General features: G+C 44.3%; 1 protein-coding gene across 1 annotated transcript in view; it reads left to right on the forward strand.

Moving 5' to 3' along the window:
* HERC2 (HECT and RLD domain containing E3 ubiquitin protein ligase 2) overlaps positions 1-22,586 on the forward strand; it is a 3,346,202-nt gene that overhangs the window by 1,288,128 nt on the left and 2,035,488 nt on the right. Inside the window, 1 exon segment of the mRNA XM_033948978.1 lies at positions 14,959-15,143. Within this exon segment, the coding sequence (XP_033804869.1) occupies positions 14,959-15,143 (185 nt within the window).

Consider the following 22,586-nt stretch of genomic DNA (forward strand, 5'->3'; position numbering starts at 1 on the left):
TGATTACAACAAACTCTGGAAAGTGATACAAGAATTAGCTGATATAACTTGGTCATTCTAAACATTGCAAGACATGAAGGTTACCCTGCTGTCCCCTTATCCCAAGTCCAGGTCAAAAAAGGAAACACAGTCAAAGAAACATGCATTCAGGAGAGAGACTACTGCTGGCTGGCCCTCTCCCTGTCCTCCATAGCAGGTGGCAAAGAGTGTACAAACTGCTCCGGAGGCTGTTATAGGGGAAAACACCCTCCAGGGATTCAAGACAAAGTTAGACAACTTCCTGCTGCACCAGAACATACGCAGGTAGGGCTGGTCTCAGGGCACTAGTGTTTGACCTAGGGGCCCCTGCGTGAGCGGACTGCGGGCACGATGGACCAATGGTCTGACCCAGAAGCAGCAATTATTATATTCTTATCTCCCGCACATCCTCAATAAAGAGCACTCGATTAGCGTGCTGGATGCGCTTTCTAGCAGAAAAGAGCAAGGCAAATTTGATGTGGCACTTTGCAAAAGGGAGCCATAGTCCGTCATTTAGCTACCACTTGTGCAGTAAAATCCTGGAACAGCAGAATCTTTTGCTCATTATATTGCAATCCCTTAGATTTTCGATTGCATTGAAAATCCGTTCTTTGTCAGCATGGTTCAGGAAACATGCTATCACTAACCAGGTTCTCTGATCGCCCTCCCTAGCTGAGCCCAGTTTATGAAACCCGCTCCAGTAAAATTGGTCGGGAAGCTGCAGTGGCATGCACAAGGTTCGTAAGCCATCTTTCCAAAGTATCCCGCAGATCACCATCCTTGATAGAGTTAGGCAGTCCAATGAACCGAGCATTATTTATTTTACTACAGTTCTCAGTGTCTTCCACTCGATTGAGCAAGCTCTTATTACAGGACTCTAAGCCCCAAATATGCTCCTCGAAGTTATGAGCATGATCTTTTTGCTGTACAATGCGATTCTCTGCTCCCTGGATCCTGCCCGATTGATTATTAAAGCTCTCCTTCAGATCCTCAGTAGCCGCATGATGGCAGTGAGATTTTTAGTAAGTTCTTGAACCACTGCCTCATGCAAAGTGAAGATTGGGTTTGCGCCATCATTGGCATCTTTAGTTTCCTGTGTCTTTGATTTGTCCCAAATGGATCTAGGCAGCTTCTGAGCCATAAACAGGTAAGACATAAGAACATAAGCAGTGCCTCTGCTGGGTCAGACCAGAGGTCCATCACGCCCAGCAGTCCGCTCACGCGGCGGCCCATCAGGTCCAGAACTTGTATAGTAATCCTCTATCTATACCCTTCTATCTCTTTTTCCTTCAAGAAGTTATCTAATCCCTTCTTGAACCCCAAAACCTGTCCTATCACACCCTCTGGAAGCGCATTCCAGGTGTCCACCACCCTTTGGATGAATAAGGACTTCCTATCATTGGTTCTGAATCTGTCCCCTTTTAATTTTTCCAAATGCCTTCTCGTTCTTGTAGTTTTTGAACGTTTGAAGAATCTGTCCTTCTCCACTTTCTCCATGCCCTTCATGATCTTGTAAGTCTCTATCATGTCCCCTCTAAGTCTTCGCTTCTCCAGGAAAAAGAGCCCCAGTTTCTCTAATATTTCAGCATTTGAAAGGTTTTCCATACCTTTTATCAATCGCGTCACTCTTTTCTGAACCCTCTTGAGTATCGCCATATCCTTCTTAAGGTACGACGACCAATATTGGACGCAGTACTCCAGATGCGGGTGCACCATTGCCCGATACAACGGCAAGATAACTTCTTTCGTTCTGGTTGTAATACCTTTCTTGATAATACCTAGCATTCTGTTCGCCTTCTTAGAGGCCGCTGCACACTGTGCCAACGGCTTCATTGTGTTGTCCACTATTACCCCCAAGTCCTTTTCTTGGGTACTTTCACCCATTACCAGCCCTCCCATCGTATAGCTGTACTTCGGGTTTCTGTTTCTTACATGCAAGACTTTACATTTCTCTACATTAAACTTCATTTGCCATCTCGTCGCCCACTCTTCTAGTTTGTTCAGGTCTCTTTGTAAATCTTCACAGTCCTCTTTAGTCCCAACTCCACTAAATAGTTTGGTGTCTGCAAATTTTATTACTTTGCACTTCGTCCCTGTTTCTAGATCATTTATAAATACATTGAACAGCAGCGGTCCGAGTACCGACCCCTGCATGACCCTCCTCCAATCCGAGTAGTGGCCCTTCATTCCCACACTTTGGTTTCTACCCGCCAACCAATTTTTGATCCATCTATGTATGTCTCCTTCCACCCCATAGTTCTTCAGTTTCCATAGTAGGCGTTCATGGGGTACCTTGTGAAAGGCTTTTTGGAAATCTAAGTATACGATGTCTATGGGGTCCCCTTTGTCCATCCGTTTGTTAATTCCTTCGAAGAAGTGCAGTAAGTTTCTTAGGCACGATCTTCCTTTGCAGAAGCCATGTTGGCTTGTTTTCATCAGTTTATTCCTTTCTAGATGCTCGTTGATGCTGTCTTTATCAGCGCTTCTGCCATCTTTCCCGGAACCGAAGTCAAACTTACCGGTCTATAGTTCCCCGGGTCACCTCTCGATCCTTTATTAAAGATGGGTGTAACATTAGCTATCTTCCAATCCTCCGAGATCACGCCTGTTTTCAGGGATAGATTGCAAACCTGCTGTAGTAGTTCCGCTATTTCCTCCTTTAGTTCTTTCAATACCCTAGGGTGGATTCCGTCCGGGCCTGGAGATTTGTCAGTTTTTAATCTATCTGCTTGCGTACGTCTTCAAGGCTTACCTCCATGGATGTTAATTTTTCTGCTTGATCTCCTTTGAAGATTTTTTCAGGTTCTGGCACGTTGGATGTGTCCTTTTTGTAAATACTGACGAAAAGAACATGTTTAGTCTATCTGCAACTTCTTTTTCCTCCTTCTCTACTCCTTTCCTGTCTCCGTCATCCAGCGGTCCCACCTCCTCCCTAGCCAGCTGCTTCCCTTTAACATATCTGAAGAACGATTTGAAATTTTGTGCTTCTCTGGCTAGCCTCTCTTCATATTATCTTTTTGCTCTTCTAACCATGAGGTGACATTCTTTTTGATGCTTCCTGTGCTCTTTCCAGTTTTCCTTGGTATTGTCCTTTTTCCATTTCCGGAGTGAATTCTTCTTATCTTCTATCGCTTTCTTTACTTTTTTAGTTATCCACGCCGGGTCTTTTCTTCGGCTCATTTTGCATCCTTTTCTAAATCTGGGGATGTACAGATTTTGCGCCTCGCTCACCGTGTTCTTGATTAAAGACCAGGCTTGCTCTACAGTCTGTGATTTCTTTGAGCTGTTTCTAAATTTTTTCCTTACCATTACTCTCATCGCTTCGTAGTTTCCTTTCTTGAAGTTAAAAGTTGTCACTGTGGTTCTCTTCCCCTTCGATATTCCTACTTCAACTTTGCACTTGATCATATTGTTATCACTGTTTCCCAACGGCCCCACTACTTCCACTTCTTTTGCAGGTCCTCTTAGCCCATTGAGAATTAGATCCAAAGTGGCATTCCCTATCGTCGGTTCTCTGACAAGCTGCTCCATGAAGCAGTTCTGTACAGCCTTCAGGAATCCGGTCTCCCTAGCGCATTTTGAGTTTCCAAGACTCCAGTCTATCCCGGGATAGTTGAAGTCTCCCATAACAATCGTGTTACTGCTTTTGCATTCTCGCTTCATTTCGGCTTTCATTTCTTCATCGTTTGCTTCGGTTTGCCCAGGTGGATGATAGTACAGGCCCATCTTTATCTAGGGCCCATTCCTTCCCGGTATTTTAACCCATAGTGATTCCAATTTGTTGATCATCACTGCTGTGTCCACTCTGGTCGAGTGTATGTTATCCTTTATGTTTAGGGCTATTCCTCCCCCTCTCTGACCTGACCTGTCTTCGCGATAGAGTTTGTACCCCGGCAGTGCTATGTCCCATTTGTTTTATTCATTTCACTATGTTTCAGACACCCCAATGATGTCTAGGTTCTCTTTTTTGGCCATGACTTCTAGTTCTCCCATTTTGTTCCTTAGGATCCTTGCATTAGTATACATGCAATTTAAGTCCTGGTATTTTTTTGCCTTCATTTTCTTTACTTGTGCTACGATCTTCCTATCATCCTCTTCTTGATCTGTCAACTCTTGTTTTTTGCCTGTCATGTCTTTCCAGCATTTTCCCCACTCAGTATCCTCTTGGGATACCTTCTACCGAATCGTCGACACTTGGTCTACTGTCGGCTTTCCCTTTCTTCTTAGTTTAAAGCTTGCTCTATTCTTCTCTTGACGTTGTTTACTGGAAGTCTAGTTCCCGCCGCGCTCAGGTGCAGTCCATCTCTCCTGAAGAGCTTGCTCTTGCCCCAAAACTTCCAGTTCCTCACGAAGTGGAACCCCTCTTCCTCACACCATCTCCTCATCCATGCATTTATTGACTGTAGTTCCGTCTGCCTCTTCACATCTGCCCTCAGTACTGGTAGAATCTCTGAAAATGCTATCTTCTGAGTCCTCATCTTCAACTTCCTTCCCAGAATCTTGAACTGTTCGATCAGTGCATTTCCTTCTGACATCATTTGTCCCAATGTGGATCATCACTGTAGTCTCTTCCGTCTCTGCTCCTTCTAGGATCTTTTCAGTTTTGTTGATGATGTCTTTTGTTCTTGCTCCTGGGAGGCAGGTCACTAGTCAATCCTCTCTTCCTCCTGCTATGTGGCTATCTACTTGCCTTAGGATTCAGTCTCCCACTAGGATCGCAGACTTTCCCTTCTTCAGTTTTCGCTCCGGTCGCAGGTCTATGTCTTCGGTGTGCCTCGCTGCTTCTTCTAGGCATCGGAAAGACCTTGCCTCCCCTTCCTGTGGGTTTCCTCTGTGAGTTTCTTCTTCCTTGGAGTCAGCTTCCTCTTGTTCTTCATTCCATGTGGGTGTATCTTCGTCTTTCCTCTGATGATCGTGTTCGTCCACCCTCCTCCTGTAGGCTCCTCAATGAACTCCTCGAGCTCCCTGACGTGTTCATCAATGTGTCTCTCTCTCATGAAGTCTTCTGCTGTCCTGATTGGGTCTTCTGCGATGTGAAGTCCTTCCAGTTCCTGTATCCTGTCCTTCAGTTGCCTAACTTCCTTCTTCAAGCTTTTCAGTTCCTGACACCGACCACATACATATGACTGCCTCCCCGAGGGGAGGTAATCATACATATGACAGACTGCAGAACACTGGAAAGCTAATCTTTTGGATTCCCTCTGCTTCCGTCTCTCTCTTTCTCTCTGCTGCTGGTAGAGGGATAGAGGTTCTATATGAAGATGTGAAAAAATCAGCACTTTTACCACTGAATAATGAGATAATTAATAATATAGATCAAGATGCCCTGGAGTTGTAAGGAGGAACGTACACTCAATCCCAGAGCATCACGTGACCTCACAGCCTATTTCCTTTTAAAGCAAGACCTGAAAATACTCTCTGCCATCCTGGCTAAACGCCTCAGAATAGTTGTACCATATTTAATTCACCAGGATCAGGTGGGATTTGTGCCTGGGCATTTCACCTCTTCTAATATATTGAAGGCTGTAACAAACCCACTGCCTGCAGTGCCTTTGTTCCTAGGAAATGTGTAAAATCTAGAAGAGCTGACTAGGTCAGTGCCCTGGAACTTGCAGGCGATGACTATCTCTGGAATAGCCAGGATGAGACAGGGAAAGTTCTACAGGAAAGCTTGTACTCTTGTGTAGAGCCTTGAAATCCTGGCAGGAGACTTGTGTCTGAAATGCTTGCTGTTCCTTTAAAACAAAAGAGCAGAGAAATCCGACTCCTGGCATACATAGCAGTTCTGTAGAGAGCTGGTTTACCTCCCCCCCTCAGCCAGGCAGAGGGCGTGTGGTTTTGCACTCCCTAAAATGGAAGCCGGTGAAGGAGTCATGCAGAGAGGAAAGAAGCAGCCAGGGAAGAACGCATCCAACGTACCAACGAGTGGCTTCGCAACTGGTGCATAGAGATGAACTTTGGATTCCTGGACCATGGAAAGGCACTCCAGGGACTGCAGGGACCGGACGGACTTCACCGGACCAGAAGAGGTAAAAACGTACTTGGCCACCGTCTAGCCCGCCTACTTCTCAGGGCTTTAAACTAGGTAAGTTGGGGGAGGGTATCCACTCACATTCCAGAGCAGTAAGGAATCATCCTGTGGAGGCGAGACACAACCGCTCTTCTGAGCCCAAGGTAAGCACCCATAATACGCATGACAGCCCTAGAAAACACAAGGGATGGAGGGCCATGTATGTCAATGCACACAGTTTAGGCAATAAAATTCTGCAATTGGAGACCGAGATAGTGAATGCCGACCTAGATGTGGTGGCAATATCCGAGATCTGGTTCACGGACTCTCATGGGTGAGATATGGCTATACCGGGTTACAGTTTACTTCGTCGAGACAGAGAGGGCAGGTTAGGCAGAGGGGTAGCGCTATACATTAAAGAAGGCATCAAAACCACCAGAATCACGGATGTTAAGTACACCGGGGAATCCCTCTGGGTGAACCTGGCCAGAGGGAGAGAAAAATGCCTGTATTTTGGTGTAGTATATAGACCTCCAAGACAACCGGAAGACAAGGACACGGAACTAATCGAAGACATAGAAAATATCGCTCTACGGGGGGACTTTGTACTAATGGGAGACTTCAATATGCCAGATGTAGACTGGAGCACACCTTCAGCAACAACCAGCGGCAGCAAGAGGCTATTAGCCTCCATAAGGGGAGCACGCCTCAATCAAATGGTAATGGAGCCCACTAGGGCCCAAACGATCCTTGACCTAGTACTCACTAATGGGGAAAGCGACTCAGAAGTCTTCGTGGGAGATAAGCTAGCCTCCAGCGATCATAACATGGTATGGTTCCACCTGAGGAAAGGTTTCCATAGATCAAACACTAAAACAAAGGTACTCAACTTCCGAGGAACAGACTTTGCACGCATGGGAGTTTTCGTCCATCAGGCGCTCCAGGACCAAACTGAGACAGGGAATGTGGAGGATATGTGGTCATCCCTGAAATCTGTCATTCACAAGGCAACCGGCTGTTACATAAAATCATCACATAAACGGCGAAGAAAAGACAACCCCAGTGGTTCACCGCAGAGATCTCACGTCTCGTTAAGGAGAAGAAAAACGCATTTGCTTCCTTCAAACGCACGGGGAAAAGCGAAGATCAACTGCTACACAGGATCAAGTCCACAGAGGTCAAAACGGCAGTCAGGGAGGCCAAACTTAGAGTGGAAGAAACTCTAGCAAACAACATTAAGAAAGGGGACAAATCCTTCTTCCGGTATATCAGTGACAGGAAAAAAAACACAGACGGGATAGTACGCCTGAGAAAAACGGACGGGAATTACGCAGAATCGGATCCCGAAAAGGCCGAACTACTGAATGAATACTTCTGCTCGGTCTTCACCTGCGAGGCGCCAGGGTCCGGCCCTCAATTGAAGCCACAGTCAAACACAAAAGACCTGTTTTGGAATTTTAAATTCACACCCAGCGAGGTTTACTTTGAGCTAACAAAACTCAAGGTGGACAAAGCCATGGGACCAGACAATCTGCACCCCAGAGTGCTCAGGGAGATAGGTGATGTCCTGGCAGAACCATTAGCCGTGCTCTTCAATCTCTCACTGAGTACAGGGACAGTCCCCTTGGACTGGAAAACAGCTAATGTTGTTCCTCTGCACAAAAAGGGTTGCAGGACAGAGGCTGCAAATTACAGACCGGTGAGTCTGACATATGCAAACTCATGGAAACACTGATCAAACGCCAATTGGACACGGTCTTGGACGAAGGGAATCTACGGGACCCCAATCAACATGGATTCACCAAGGGTAGGTCCTGCCAATCAAACCTCATCAACTTCTTTGACTGGGTAACAAAAAGACTGGACGAAGGAGATTCACTGGACATAGTGTACCTAGACTTCAGTAAAGCTTTTGACAGCGTCCCACACCGCAGACTGTTAAACAAGATGAAATCGATGGGGTTAGGAGAGACTCTAACGGCATGGGTCAATGATTGGCTGAGTGGCAGACTTCAGAGGGTGATGGTTAACGGTACTTTCTCTGAGACATCGGAGGTGACCAGCGGGGTGCCGCAGGGCTCGGTCTTGGGTCCGCTCCTCTTCAACATATTCATAGGAGATCTGACTCAAGGGCTTCAAGGTAAAGTAACATTATTCGCCGACGACGCCAAACTATGTAATATGGTAAGCGAGAGCAATTTACAAGATAGTATGGCGCAGGACCTGCGTACATTGGAATGCTGGTCCTCAACCTGGCAGCTGGGCTTCAATGCTGGGAAGTGTAAGGTCATGCACCTAGGTAGCAGAAACCCGTGCAGAACTTATACCTTGAACGGGGAGACCTTGACCAGGACTTCAGCGGAACGAGATTTAGGAGTAATCATTAGTGCAGACATGAAATCTGCCAATCAGGTGGAGAAGGCTTCCTCAAGGGCAAGGCAGATGCTGGGTTGCATCCGTAGAAGTTTCGTCAGCAGAAAGCCTGCTGTCATAATGCCATTGTACAGGCATCTGTATGAGACCTCATCTGGAATACTGCGTGCAATTCTGGAAGCCACATTACCGCAAAGACATGCAGAGGGTCGAGTCGGTCCAAAGGATGGCCACCAGAATGGTCTCAGGGCTTAAAAGTCTCTCGTACGAAGCAAAACTAAACAATTTGCAGCTCTACACTCTCGAGGAACGCAGGGAGAGGGGAGACATGATTGAGACGTTTAAATACGTCACCGGACGTATAGAAGTGGACGATAATATTTTCCTTCTCAGAGGCCCCTCAACCACACCCGCTCAAACTCAAGGGCGGGAAATTTCACGGCGACACCTTCACGGAGCGAGTGATTGATCAATGGAACAAGCTTCCAGTACAGGTAATCGAGGCCAGCAGCGTGCCAGATTTTAAGAATAAATGGGACGCCCATGTGGGATACCTACGTGGGTCAGGGCAAAACATTGGCTAATCTTAAGGGGAGGGTCTATAGAGTGGGCAGACTTGATGGGCCTTGGCCCTTTTCTGCCGTCATCTTTCTATGTTTCTATGGTTCTATGATATTTGCTTTTCCAGCTGAGAGGCTGGAGAAGTGGGACAGGTTTGGAATTTAAGGATTTTGAAATAGCAGAAAGTGTACCAGAATCCAGTGTGGAACTGAGGAGAATCTGAAAGGTCACTTGGGCAGCCACAAAAACCAGAGATGTGAAGAAAGTACAAAAGTATCTTTATTCAGCATATGCAGGACTCCTGGGCAATAAAAGTTCTGCCTCAGAAGTGTCTAAATGAGGAAAAGCAAGTTATTTTATACCATTCTCATATACATATTGGATGCTACAAGGGGGTTTCTATAGGTTAACTATTGACAGTTTTACAAACTCATGATTGGCTCTAATACAAAGCATACCATTGGTCATCTGGGTGTCCTTATGAGCCTATAGTAAATACATAACCTATCTATGCATTGCAGTTTCAATACATGTCCAGGAGAGCGAGGTACATTATCACTTTCTTACAGCAGAAACAGAAATGTAACATGTGATTTCCCAGAAAAAGGCACCCTACTAAGGAAATGAAACATATTCTAAAATAATGAGCAAGGCCCACATTCCTTCAGGTAAAGTAATTCAAGAAAATCATAATAGAGGTCGCTGACCCCTTCATTTCCCCCCTTTCAGGCTAGTCAAAAACATAAAAATGACGAGCTTGACAAATGCAGGAAGGAGGAGAATCAGGGTCAACGGTAGAAAGAGGGTGGTACTTAAAGAGAGCAAGGGTCAGGACAACAGTAGAGCGGTTAATGGCAGTGTCAACTGTGCAGTGTAGTAGTTTCAGGAACATGGGGACCAGGCAAGGTTTTAGAAAGCTTCAGCTGAAGATCTGTGTTGCCCGGGGAAGCTTGCCACACAGCAGCTGGCTTGATTCGGCTGTAGTGGAACCAAGTTTTGTGTCAGGACACCTTGACAGCTGTAGGAGAAGAATTGAGGACAGTAAAAGGACCTCTCCACTTAGGTTTCAGGGGGTCTGACTTCAGGCCTTCCTGGGGAGCATTTTTTTTTTTAAAACGTGCATCCCGATTGGCTGATTAGACAGCTGTAGGACGCCTACAGCTGCTTAAAATCGGGACGCACTTGTAGAGAATCTGGGCCAAACTGCTTACTTCTATTATCTTGACACAGCATGGGTGTCTTAGCTATGCAAAGCTTGAGATCTACAGGTTAGTTCAGTTTCGTTTCCCAAACAGAAAGGCACAGTTCCTAGAATCCCTCCCCACGGCTTCAGCGACGAATCAAATAGCTTACTAGACAAAGGAAAGGAGACAGGATAGAAATGATAAATTTCTGCACCTACCGGATTTGGTGGCCACACCAGAAATCAGACAGGTATCAGGTTTTTTACTTTGAACCAGGACTGGATAAATCAATTGAGCCAGTCGAAGTCCCCGAAGTCCGCCGATCCCAAGAGATCAGCTGGCTAGGCAGACAGGTTGGTTGTTAGACCGGATACAAGTGACCAATCGAATATCTGGCAGTCAAAAGTCCTTCAAGTCCCTTTTTGGGCGCCAAATGAAAGGTCACTTGGGCAGTCACAAAAACTAGAGATGTAAAGAAAGTACAAAAGTATCTTTATTCGGCATATGCAGGACTCCTGAGCAATAAAGGTTCTGCCTCAGAAGTGTCCAAATGAGGAAAAGCAAGTTATTTTATACCATTCTCATATAAATATTGGATGCTACAAGGGGGTTTCTATAGGTTAACTATTCACAGTTTTACAACTCATGATTGGTCCTAATACAAAGCATACCATTGGTCATCTGGGTGTCCTTATGAGCCTATAGTAAATACACAACTTATCTAAGCATTGCAGTTTCGATACATGTCCAGGAGGGCGAGGTACATTATCATTTTCTTACATCAGAAACAGAAATGTAACACGTGATTTCCCAGAAAAAGGCACCCTACTAAGGAAATGAAACTTATCCTAAAATAATGAGCAAGGCCCACATTCTTTCAGGCAAAGTAATTCAGGCAAAATCATAATTGAGGCCGCTGATCCCTTCAAATCAACTGCTGTAAAAGTGAGTGTGTGGACTGTGCCATTAATTCTCTTAGGAGGACATTACTTTGAACTGTGTTTTGTTTGGAATATTTTGCCTAGAAGAAAGTGTCTTGTGTTGGCAGAAGTTTTTCTGTTTATGGACTGCATTGTTTCTGAGCTAGTGGTTTTTGTCTTTTCAAAATTAGCTCAGAGAAAACGTTTGGTTTTTCCCTATTTTTGCTGTGCTGAGGTTTTTTTGCATTGAGATCCGTTTGAACAGAGGCAGCTAATTAGCAGCAGTGCAGTGCTGCAGCTGTGCCTAGAAGCTGTTCTGAATGCTGAGCCAGCCTGCATCTAAGAGCTGTTCTTTGTATGATTACAGCTGCTGGGACTGTAAGTTTGAGAAGTTGATATTTGTACTTTTTGCTTCACTTATAACCAGAGACGCTTATTTAAGGACTCTTTAGTCAAAAGCTGCATACCTTGAAACATTAAGCTTTTGTTATTACAGGCAAGATACCGCTATCTTAAGAACCTGCCTGAAAGTATTGGTATTCTGTACCTCTCTGTATCTAGTGTCTGTACCTGGTATAGTGCTGGCCAAGAAGCTAAGATTTTTGGAAGTTTACCTAATTGCAACAGCTGAGGTGGCTGTTGGCTAGGTGCTGGAGTAAAAACTGTATTTTTGTTTATTGCTGAAATTCTTTACTTTTGTTACTTTTGAATCAGTTGAATTGTTCTGTGAGCAACAAGGTGCTTTGAACCCAAACACGAAGCCTGGCCATGGCCAAGAATAATAAATCTTTTAAGAACTTGAACCTTTGGTGGAAGTTTCCTTTTTGCTGGAAAGGGAAATCCTTACCCAAAATACTAGGGTTTAACCACAACAGAGCTGTTGCCAGGCCTGAAGGGCACCCCAAGCTAAAGGGAACATGCCAGGCCAGTATTTTGTTGCAACCCAGGTGGTCTACTGTGCTCATCAGAGACTACAGGTTGTCACAAGGCACTGTGGGCACTCCACAGCGGTAGGACAGGGGACCAGGGGACAACATTCTGGCCAACCTCAATGCAGAGAAGACTTTCGACAAGATCACTTGACAATATATTTTCTGGGTGCTCAAACAATACAGTATCGAGGGTCCTTTCCAGCAATGAGTGGTTAATTGTATAGCCATCTCACAGTTCAATTACTTATCAATAGAACTAGGATGATGTCTTTTCCCTTGCTCCGGGGAACCCAACAGGGTTGCCCCCTTTCACCGTTACTCTTTTTACTTTCTCTGGAGCCTTTGGCCATTAAGATTCGCACCTCAGATAAGTTGATGGGTATTTCAGTGGGCAGGGTCGAAAGTAGGATAACAATGTTCACCGAAGATATGTTGCTTTTAATGGGGAATGCGAGCCACACTTAGACTGATTGCTTTGATTAATCAATTTGGCTCTTTTTTGGGGCTCTGTATTAATTTCAGTAAATCAGAAGCCATCTCGGTATCCCAACCTTGTGTGTCTTTCACTGTGGTCGCATTCCTGCTGTGATGGGCATCTTCTGAATTGAAATATCTGGGTGTCTATCTTAGTGCCGATTGATCTATCAATGGAACATACTAGATAAGGTAGATACTATGAAATCCTATTGCTGCAAATGGAAGGACTTACCTCTCTCCCTTCTGGGTAGAATGGCACTTTTCAAGATTGTTCTTCTCCCCAAAATTTTATACCCATTGCAAATGGTACCCGTATGGATTAGACAGCGGATTAGGCAACTCCTTTATTTAGACTTCAAAGAGGGTATGGATCAGCTTTTAAATCTGGTCCAGAGCCGGGAGAGGGGTGGGCTCAAGTTGCCTGACCTGCATTTATATAATGCCGCAGCTCTTATGCGATGGATCCACAGACTACACACTGGATAGACCTGCTGGGCACCCAAGGGGCTACTGGAGCACTGGAACACACCATATGACCCTCTGCCTTATTTGGCGGGCAAGAGATAGTACACAGCAGCCCCTTCGGCAGGTCATCCTTATTTTGATGCCTTAGTAAAGGTGTGGCAGTAGTGAAGAGTTCTGGGGGGCTGTTTGTATAACTGGACTATGCTTCCTATCTTTCGGAATCCAGAGCTCACCTTGGCGTTGGAAGGGGGACCCACATGCAGACTCGTTGTGGTAAGGGCAAGTATGTGGGGCATTGCACAATGCAGGGGAGAGATGTATTCTCTACATATGAGGCATTGTGTAGAGACGTCATCTTTGCCATTCATTTTTTATCTGCAGCTCTGGCACTACCACCACCACAAGAATCAGGGCCGGCCTCAGGGGGGGAAGTTCCTGTGCATAGATGTAATCTTTCTAAACTTACCAACCTTGCACAAATCAGTTTCCCTGTGGTATGGGGTGGGAAGAATGGAGAGACAATCTTCTTTCTTGGGTCTTTTACCACATCAGTGGTCGCAGAATTTGGGTATAACCATTTCTGACCAGTATCTGCAGGACTGCTTTAGTCAAATAGCTAAGAGTTCCCGGAATGCCCAGCTACAGGAATTGCAGTTCAAGTTGCTTCATCGGGCCTACATTAGCTGGTTCCAGGGAGCAAGGGCTGGTTTATAGAAACATGACAGCAGATAAAGGACAAATGGCCCATCTAGTCTGCCCATCCACAGTAACCATTATCTCTTTTTCTCTCTCAGAGATCTCTTGCGCCTATCCCAGACCCTCTAGAATTCAGACAGTCTCTGTTTCCACCACCTCTTCTGGAAGACTTTTCCATGTGTCTACAACCCTTTCAGTAAAAAAGTATTTCCTCAGATTACTCAACTCATGCACATTTATATTATGTAGGTATTTAAGCAACTCTATCATATCTCCCCTCTCCTGCCTTTCCTCCAAAGTATACAGATTGAGATCTTTAAGTCTGTCCCCATACGCCTTATCACGAAGAGAGCACACCATTTTAGTAGCCTTCCTCTGGACTGACTCCATCCTTTTTATATCTTTTTGAAGGTGCGGCCTCCAGAATTGCACACAATATTCTAAATGAGGTCTTACCAGAGTTTTATACAGAGGCATCAATGCCTCCTTTTTCCTATTGGCTATCCCTCTCCCTATGCAACCTAGCATCCTTTTTGCTTTTGCCGTCACCTTTTCAACCTGTTTGGCCACTTTAAGATCATTACACAAAATCACACCCAAGTCCCGCTCTTCCATTGTGCACATACGTTCTTCACTTCATTATGGGAATGGGATGAATGTGTCAAATGTAAGTGTCAGAAGGGTACACTTTTACATATGTTTGTGGAATGTGCAAATTTGGGCCTATTCTGGCAGGGAGTTTTGGACTTTGTGGGTCGTCTTGCGTACACAGGTGCAATGGTCTTATGAGCTCCTGATTTTGGGCCACATTGCTGATTTATGAGATCAACTGATATTACCCTCCACTGCTCTCCTGTTGGCTAAACGGAGCATTCTACGGGTTTGAATAGATGTCACCTCTGCAGCTTGTGGCCTGGAAGGAATCTATGCATGATATGGCACATTGGGAATTTTGTGGCCTCCTGGACACTACTGTGAGTTCGAGAGCAGCTTCCCATCGTTTGTGGCAGGGTTGTTTAAATAAGTTGTAACTTCTACTATTTTCTATAGTGAGGGATGTCCATGCTCCACGTTGGGGGGGGGGGGGGTAGTGTTGAGGGAGGGAATAGGACGGGTTTAATGTTGTTGTTTTTGGTTTAAAATAGAGCCATTGAGTTGTGCCTTGCATATTAGCTGACTATCATGTATTTTGTATGCTGGTGTATGTTTTTTATGCTGTCTGTACCTCATGCTTCTGAACAAATAAAAATATTAAAAAAAAAAAGAAAGACAAATAAAATTGGTGAATTGATAAAATAACTCAGATTTCCATTTCTCTACAGGTTCTTCATCAAATAATACAGTGTATAATGAGCAGCACAGAAGGTGGTGTACCCTGGGATTTATTCGAAGTATTGCAGTTATGCCTCAAATGTGTAGCACTCTAAGTATGTCCCAATGGATATCCTTACTGATGAAAATTGTAGAGGGACATGAATCTTTTACAGCTGCCTCACTGCAGAGACAGGTAATGATTATATTTACTGCCCAAATTAATGAGTATGATTTTTTTTTTTTTTAAAGGCTATTTATCCCCAGTATGGCTATATATGTTGTTTAAATGCTATGTAGGTAAAATGCAGTATAATAATACTTGTAGGTTTCCGGATCTTGCTATATATTGTAAGGTAGAACCAACATTTCAGCCATCATGCTGTGACTTTCTTCAGGGTATGCTGTGAAGTCTGCATTTTGTCTTTATATAGTAGGTCCTCAAACCCAATTGGTTGGGGCTTGAGGTGAATGAGGCGGGAAAGTACGTTGGTCACCAATTTGAATTTTAGTAGGGAAATCAGTTGGTCTCTTCTATAGAATGGAAAAGTCTCTGAGTTTAAATATGTTCTCCCCGTGAAGCTGAGTTCTACTGTACTCTCAGGATTTCCGCAGCTGGTATCATGTTTGTTGCAGGTTTCTAGGTCTCATTGTGTCTTGTCAGGTATAACGTAGCTGTACAATATAACAGCTTGTACTTTTAAACTCCATAATCAATATCAAGTTTGTTATATTGCATACTCAAAACATAAACTATAAAAGTATTCCTACTTTTCCATTGTTATAGACTTAGAGCATCTATAACATGGTATGTTACAGACGCTCTAAGTCTGAGGTAATTCTCCACCTAAAATAATATTATTAGTAACCAATGGAAAAGTAGGAATACTTTTATAGTGTATAGTGTATGATCCATTGCAAAACATATACTCCCCTCTTCTACAAAGCCGCACGGTTATGGCCCTGAAGTCCAAAGAGATTTAAAGGGCTTTGAGGCTGTTACCGTGCGGCAGCCGCTAGTGTGGCTTTGTAGAAGAGGGAGATAGTGTAGAAGATGGGGATGCTCAAAACATAACCAGGAAAAATTCCATTGTGTGTTTCTCTTTCAGTTGAGAATTAATATTTTTAGTTTAATAGGTGTATCACTCTGGACAAGTGGGTAAGCTGCAAACTTTGCAGAAGAAATCCACTCTGCTGTTCCCTACAGTTTTTTCCTTCTGTATGTGAGCCTGAAGGATTGTTTCTGTTCTACTCTGCTTATTTTTAAAAAAAAATGTATTTAAGTTTCAAGTTTATTTTTAATTTGATGAGTTGCTTAATTTAATTTTTACTAAGCAAGTTACAACATAGAAAAAAAAAAAACATTTATTTTAACATAATGTTTAAAAATTTTAAAACAATAGTTAAGACCAACCGAGACACTAGGTAAAAAAAGGGTAGAACTACAATTCAATATTTATCCCAGGACAAGCAGGCAGCCTATTCTCACATATGGGTGACATCATCAGTGGAGCCCAGATGCGGAAGTTCGCAAGCAGACTTTCTTGAAGAAACTAGAAGTTTCGAGTTGACCGCGCATGCGCAAGTGTCTTCCTGCCCAGCGTAGGGCGCATCTCCTCAGTTCTCAGTTTTCTGCGGAGCCGAGAAGTCCGTCTTTGACTCTCTGCGTTTAACTTCGTTACTTCGTGCCTTCTCTGAACTACGGTTTGTATTTTTTTCTTCACGAATCACTGTTCTTACTTTATTTCTTTTATTTATAGTTAAAAAAAATTTTTTTTTTTAAATCTTCCATCCGACTGCCGGGGCAGGCCGCTCGGCCATAGCCCAAGGGCTTCGATTTTGCGGCGGCCGTTTTTCCTTCTATGTCCCGGCCAGTAACGGGGCTTCAAGAAGTGTAGCCAATGCCAATGTGTGATTTCCCTTACGGATCCACACCATGATCAGGATAATTGCACACAAGCGTACTTATAGCTATTCTAGGGTTGTAAAATGAAATGACAAAAAAATAATGATGCAAAATATTTTAATAAAATCCAAAATCTTATTTTTTATTAGATATCGATATTAGATCATAAGAGTACTCAATTCCATTGATTAGCAAATCAATTGAGTATCATTTTGCATCAGAGAATTATTACAGAAGCCAAAAGCTGGCCTTGCTCATAAAAAATTCCAACGTTTTACCAGTTACACGTCCATATATATCCTAAATGACGACATTCCTTCGTTACAATCCATCTGCAGTCTAATTGGTTCACATTATTTATTCTCATATAAGGCTAGCTTCATATAGGCGTGTCACAAATTACATTCTTATATCTAAAAAGTTACATTCTCACATTAAGCTTACATATTTTATAAAAAGAAGAAATACATAAACAAATATTGTAATATACTTACAAAGCTCCTCAGCTTTTAAATTCTTTCCTGTAAATGTCAGTGTTCTTTTCTATTCTGAGATCTTTGTCTCACTAAGACTGCACAAAGAAAAGATGGAAAGAGCAGGTACCCCTCCCATCAAGATTCTACGAAGTATAAAAAAGTTGCTCAAGGTCAGAGGTCAAACACCATCTGTTGCCTTATCAGGATCTCTTCAGGATTTCAGATATATGAAGATCAAAATAAAATATATTCCTAATCTATATTGGTTGTTAACTTATTACCTATAGCTACCTAAGTAAATTTCTATTATGTAATTTTACTGCCTTAATGAAATTTACTAAAACTTAAATTTATACATACCATGATACACATATGGTTCAGATTTGTCTTCCCCATAGCAAGCTCAAGTCATGGCAAACCTAGGGCCCCCTGGTATGTGGATACCAGGTCAAAAGCCAACTCCTGTCTGCCTACATTTCCCTGAGGATTGGCCTAGTTCAGGCTGGTCACTCTTTAACACAAAGAAGCTCTATAAACTTAAGCTTTCCCATCTGCTGGTATGGTGGTTATCAATCACAAAATGTCTTAGCCTGCCTCCCTATATCCGTCAAGCACATGACATATATCAAATCCATATGTTAACTTAAAATTCCTGTTTTTTTAACTTTTTGTATTTCTGATCATTTTATTCCAGCTTATCCAATTTTCATTTATTCATTTATAGCTACTAATCCACATTCTTACTTGCTCTTGGATTAGGCCCTATCTATCAACAGGTTTTTCTAATTAGTAAATCCTGATGCAATGTGAGAAAGTGTAATAGCTGAATTTTTTTTATTTCATGTTTGCTCACTCGTACCTGTCCAGGTAAACTAAGCTGGCCCCCCTCAGAACTACTTAAGGCATAGGACAAGGTCCTGAACCATCGGTGCCTCAAGTGCCTTGGGCCAGATCACCAACCTCGATCCCTTAAACGTCGTCGTCTTTTGGTGGAGAAGCTCTTCGGGATGGATTCTTCCTCCAATCCCTCGACATCGAAGGCGACCTCGGCCTCACTTTTGACCGACATTCCTCCTGCTTCCACCTCGAATCTCATCAGTCCTTCATCGTTTGCAGCGGCTCTCTCTTCGATGACATCTGCTGTATCTTCCCCTGTTTCCACAGATCAGATAGCTCAGCAGAAAGTTTCAGGAGTGGTGCTTAAAGTGCCTAAGACTTCCAAGTCGAAGCACATTTACACTGCCTCGGTGGAACCACCAGCCAAAGCAGGTGGTCCGGTTTCAGACACGGATCCATCCTTCTAGCTTCTTTCCAGACCATGTTGGAGAAGCAATTCATTCAGTTCCTTACTAATATGGGACCAAAGCTTCTTCCTCTCATCCAGCCTGGGCATTCTGCAGACTCCTGTGAGGTTGAGTCGCTTTCTTTGTCTTAGTCTGAGCTTGCACACTTTTAGCAGGGAGCAGAGTCTCTGCGAGTGTCTGGTGTGGCATCTAAGCACGTGAAGCAAGGAACAGAATCTTTGCAAGTGCCTCAGCAGGAATCCTCAAACTCTATACAAGGAGCAGAGTCTTTGGGAGTGCATCGAGGTTCCTCCTTCAAGCCTCTGGAGCTTCGATCTACAGTCTCCAGTCCTATCCATTCTTTGGTGGCATCGGCTGCTTCTGTCTCCGAGGCGAAGTCTCCTCGATCTTCGAGATCTACTTCCAAGCACCATTCTCACTGCCGATCGAGGCCTTCTTTGAAGCATACTTCCAGGCATAGTTCTTCTAAAGAACGTCCCTCTTCAACTAAGCCTCAATCTTCTCCTACTTCGACTAGAACTCCGACTCCTCGATCGAGGTCTCCACTCTCACACCTTGAGGATGCAGTGGTTTCGATTGCTTCATCCAAGTCTCCATATTCTTTTGATGCCTTTTTTCCTGCTGAAGATTCATCTTCGACCCAAGCTACCTCGACAACCTCAAGTCCTTCTCGAGGCAAAGCATCAGCATCAGTGAACAGCCAAATTGATAATGGAGAATCGGTGGATATTATATACTTGGATTTTCAGAAAGCGTTCGACAAAGTTCCACATGTAAGACTCCTCAGGAAACTGCAGGGCCATGGAATAGAAGGAGATATACTAAGATGGGTAGGCAAATGGCTGGAGAACAGAAGGCAGAGAGTGGGCATAAATGGGAAGTTCTCAGACTGGGAAAATGTGACTAGCGGTGTGCCCCAGGGCTTGGTACTTGGGCCCATCTTATTTAATATCTTCATCAATGACCTAGAGGATGGAACATCCAGTGAGATCATCAAGTTTGCAGATGACACAAAGCTATGCCGGCCATCAAATCGCAGAAGGACAGTGAAGAACTCCAGAGTGACTTGAGCCGATTGGAGAATTGGGCAGATAAATGGCAGATGAAGTTTAATGTGGAAAAATGCAAAGTGATGCACTTAGGCAGAAAAAATAAGGAACACAAGTATAGTATGTCAGGTGCAACTCTGGGAAAATCTGAACAGGAAAAGGACCTGGGAGTATTAATCGATAGGACACTGAAGCCGTCGGTGCAATGTGCGGTGGCAGCGAAGAACGCAAATAGAATGCTAGGCATGATAAAGAAGGGAATCACGAGTAGATCGGAGAAAGTCATAATGCCGCTTTATAGAGCGATGGTCAGACCACACTTGGAATACTGCGTCCAGCATTGGTCTCCATACCTAAAGAAGAATATCATACTGCTAGAGAGGGTGCAGAGACGAGCAACAAAGCTGGTGAAAGGTATGGAGAACCTGGATTACGAGGAAAGACTTAAGAGACTGGGGTTGTTCTCCCTTGAGAAAAGGAGACTACGAGGGGATATGATCGAGACATTCAAAATACTGAAAGGAATCGACAAAATAGAGCAGAAAAAAACATTATTTACAATGTCCAATGTGGCACGGACAAGAGGACATGGGCTGAAGCTAAGGGGGGACAAGTTCAAGACAAATATCAGGAAGTTCTGCTTCATGCAACGAGTGGTGGACACCTGGAATGCTCTCCCAGAAGAGGTAATTGCGGAATCTACCATTCTAGGATTTAAGGGTAAGTTAGATGTACATCTGCTTATGAGTGGCATGAAGTGACATGGGTAGAGGTAGGCTAGATGAACTTCTCTTTACGAGAAGCTTGGAGCGATATGGGGACCAAAACTATGCCAGGGTACAACTGGCGGGGCCTCCGCGTGTGTGGATCGCCGGACTTGATGGACCTAGGGTCTGTTCCGGAGATGGCACTTCTTATGTTCTATCTTTTTCATCTTTTCTTCGTCAGATGGCTGTTGACTTGGATCTTCAATTAGATGCTGGTTCCAAATACTGTAGTACCTCGAAGTCATGCATCTACCTCAGTCTCTGGCAGAGTCACTTAAGCTTCCTCTTCACAAGCTTTTATCTCGGACTTTTGCCAGATACCTGGAGACCCTTATACCATACCAGCTGTTCCAGGCAAATTGGACTCTAGATATAAAACTGTACATCGCAAAGGGTTTGACAACTCACAGTTATCTCATCAATCCCTGCTTGTGGAATCCTCCTTAAAGCGGTCCCATCCTTCCAAGGTTTATGCCACCATTCCTCCTGGAAGGGAGGGGAAAACTATGGACAAATTCAGACGTCGCATCTATCAAAATTCTATGATGTCCTCTAAAGTCCTCAATTATAATTTTCATTTAATTACTTATTTTGAGTTCCTCATAACTCTTTTACCTAAATTTCTGAGTTATTTGGATACTCAAAAACACTTTGAATTTCAAGAAGTCATTGCTTCTTTATCACAACTTAGATTACATCTCCTTCAGTCATCTTAAGATACCTTCGAGTTGTCTGCCCGGGAAGCTGCTTGCTCTGTAGCCATGCGTCGTCTTGCCTGGCTTCTTACCATTGACATAGACCCTAATCTTCAGGACCACTTGGCCAATATTCCTTGTGCCGGCAATGACCTCTTTGATGAATCTATCGAGGCAGCCACAAAGAAATTGTCTGAACATGAAAAATCCTTTGCTTCTCTTGTCAGACCTAAGCCAAAGCCAGCTCCTGCCACACCTACATGACCTCCTCCCATTTATTAGAGGCGTTTTGCTCCAAGGATGGCTCCTTACAATCGCCCTCCTTCTAAGAAACAGCAGCCTCAGAAGCAACAAAAATCTCAACCTTCTGCTGCACCTAAGGCTACTCAGCCTTTTTGACTGTTTAAAACAGAGCATACCCTCCACTGTTCTGACTCTGACTTCTTTTCCTCCTATAGGAGGTTGTCTCCATCATTTTTACCACCGATGGACAACAATTACATCCGACCTCTGGGTGCTCACCATCATCAAGGGAAGATACTCTCTTCATTTCACTCAGGTTCCTCCAGACCTTCCTCGAAGAGAGTATCCTTCCAATCCATCCCAGATCGCCCTTCTTCAGGAAGCTCAAGCTCTGCTTTGTCTCCATGCCATCGAACCAGCTCCATGCCATCGAACAGCAGAACAGGGTGTTTTACTCCCGTTACTTCCTTGTTCCGAAGAAGACGGGCGATCTGCGGCCCATTCTGGATCTCAGGGCTCTTAACCAATTTTTGGTCAAAAAATAATTTTGCATGTTATCCCTGGCATCCCTTTATCCCCTTCTCGAGCACAACGACTGGTTATGCTCTCTGGATCTCAAGGAGATCACACTCATATTCCATTCATCCGGCCTCCCATCAATACCTCAGATTTCGGGTGGGGAATCTGCATTTTCAATACAGAGTGCTGCCCTTCAGCCTGGCTTTATCTTCTAGGGCAGCGGTCTCAAACATATGGCCCGCGGGCCGCATGCGGCCCCCCAGGGACTATTTTGCGGCCTGCGATCTGTCCTCACCTAAAGCAGGGGTCCCCAATCTGCTTCCTTTCCCACTGCTCTTCCCCAAGCCGCTGCAATCGGGAATAGGCCGCCACCGCCACAATCGGGGAACAGGCCAGCGCCAAGGTCTTAACTCTCCCTGCTTATGTTCCCCAACTCGGAGCCGACCAATTTTCGCCACCCGACGTCAATTCTAACGTCGGGGAGGAAGTTCCGGGCCAGCCAATCACTGCCTGGCTGGCCCGGAAGTTCCTCCCCGACGTTAGAATTGACATCGGGTGGCGTGAATTGGTCGGCCCTGTGCTGGGGAAGATAAGCAGGGAGAGTTAAGACCTTGGCACTGGCCTGTTCCCCGATTGTGGCGGCGGCAGCTTATTCCCTGATTGCGGCATTGGTGGCCTGT

Source organism: Geotrypetes seraphini, chromosome 6, assembly GCF_902459505.1.
Source record: "Geotrypetes seraphini chromosome 6, aGeoSer1.1, whole genome shotgun sequence".
In the NCBI taxonomy this organism is placed as follows: domain Eukaryota; kingdom Metazoa; phylum Chordata; class Amphibia; order Gymnophiona; family Dermophiidae; genus Geotrypetes; species Geotrypetes seraphini.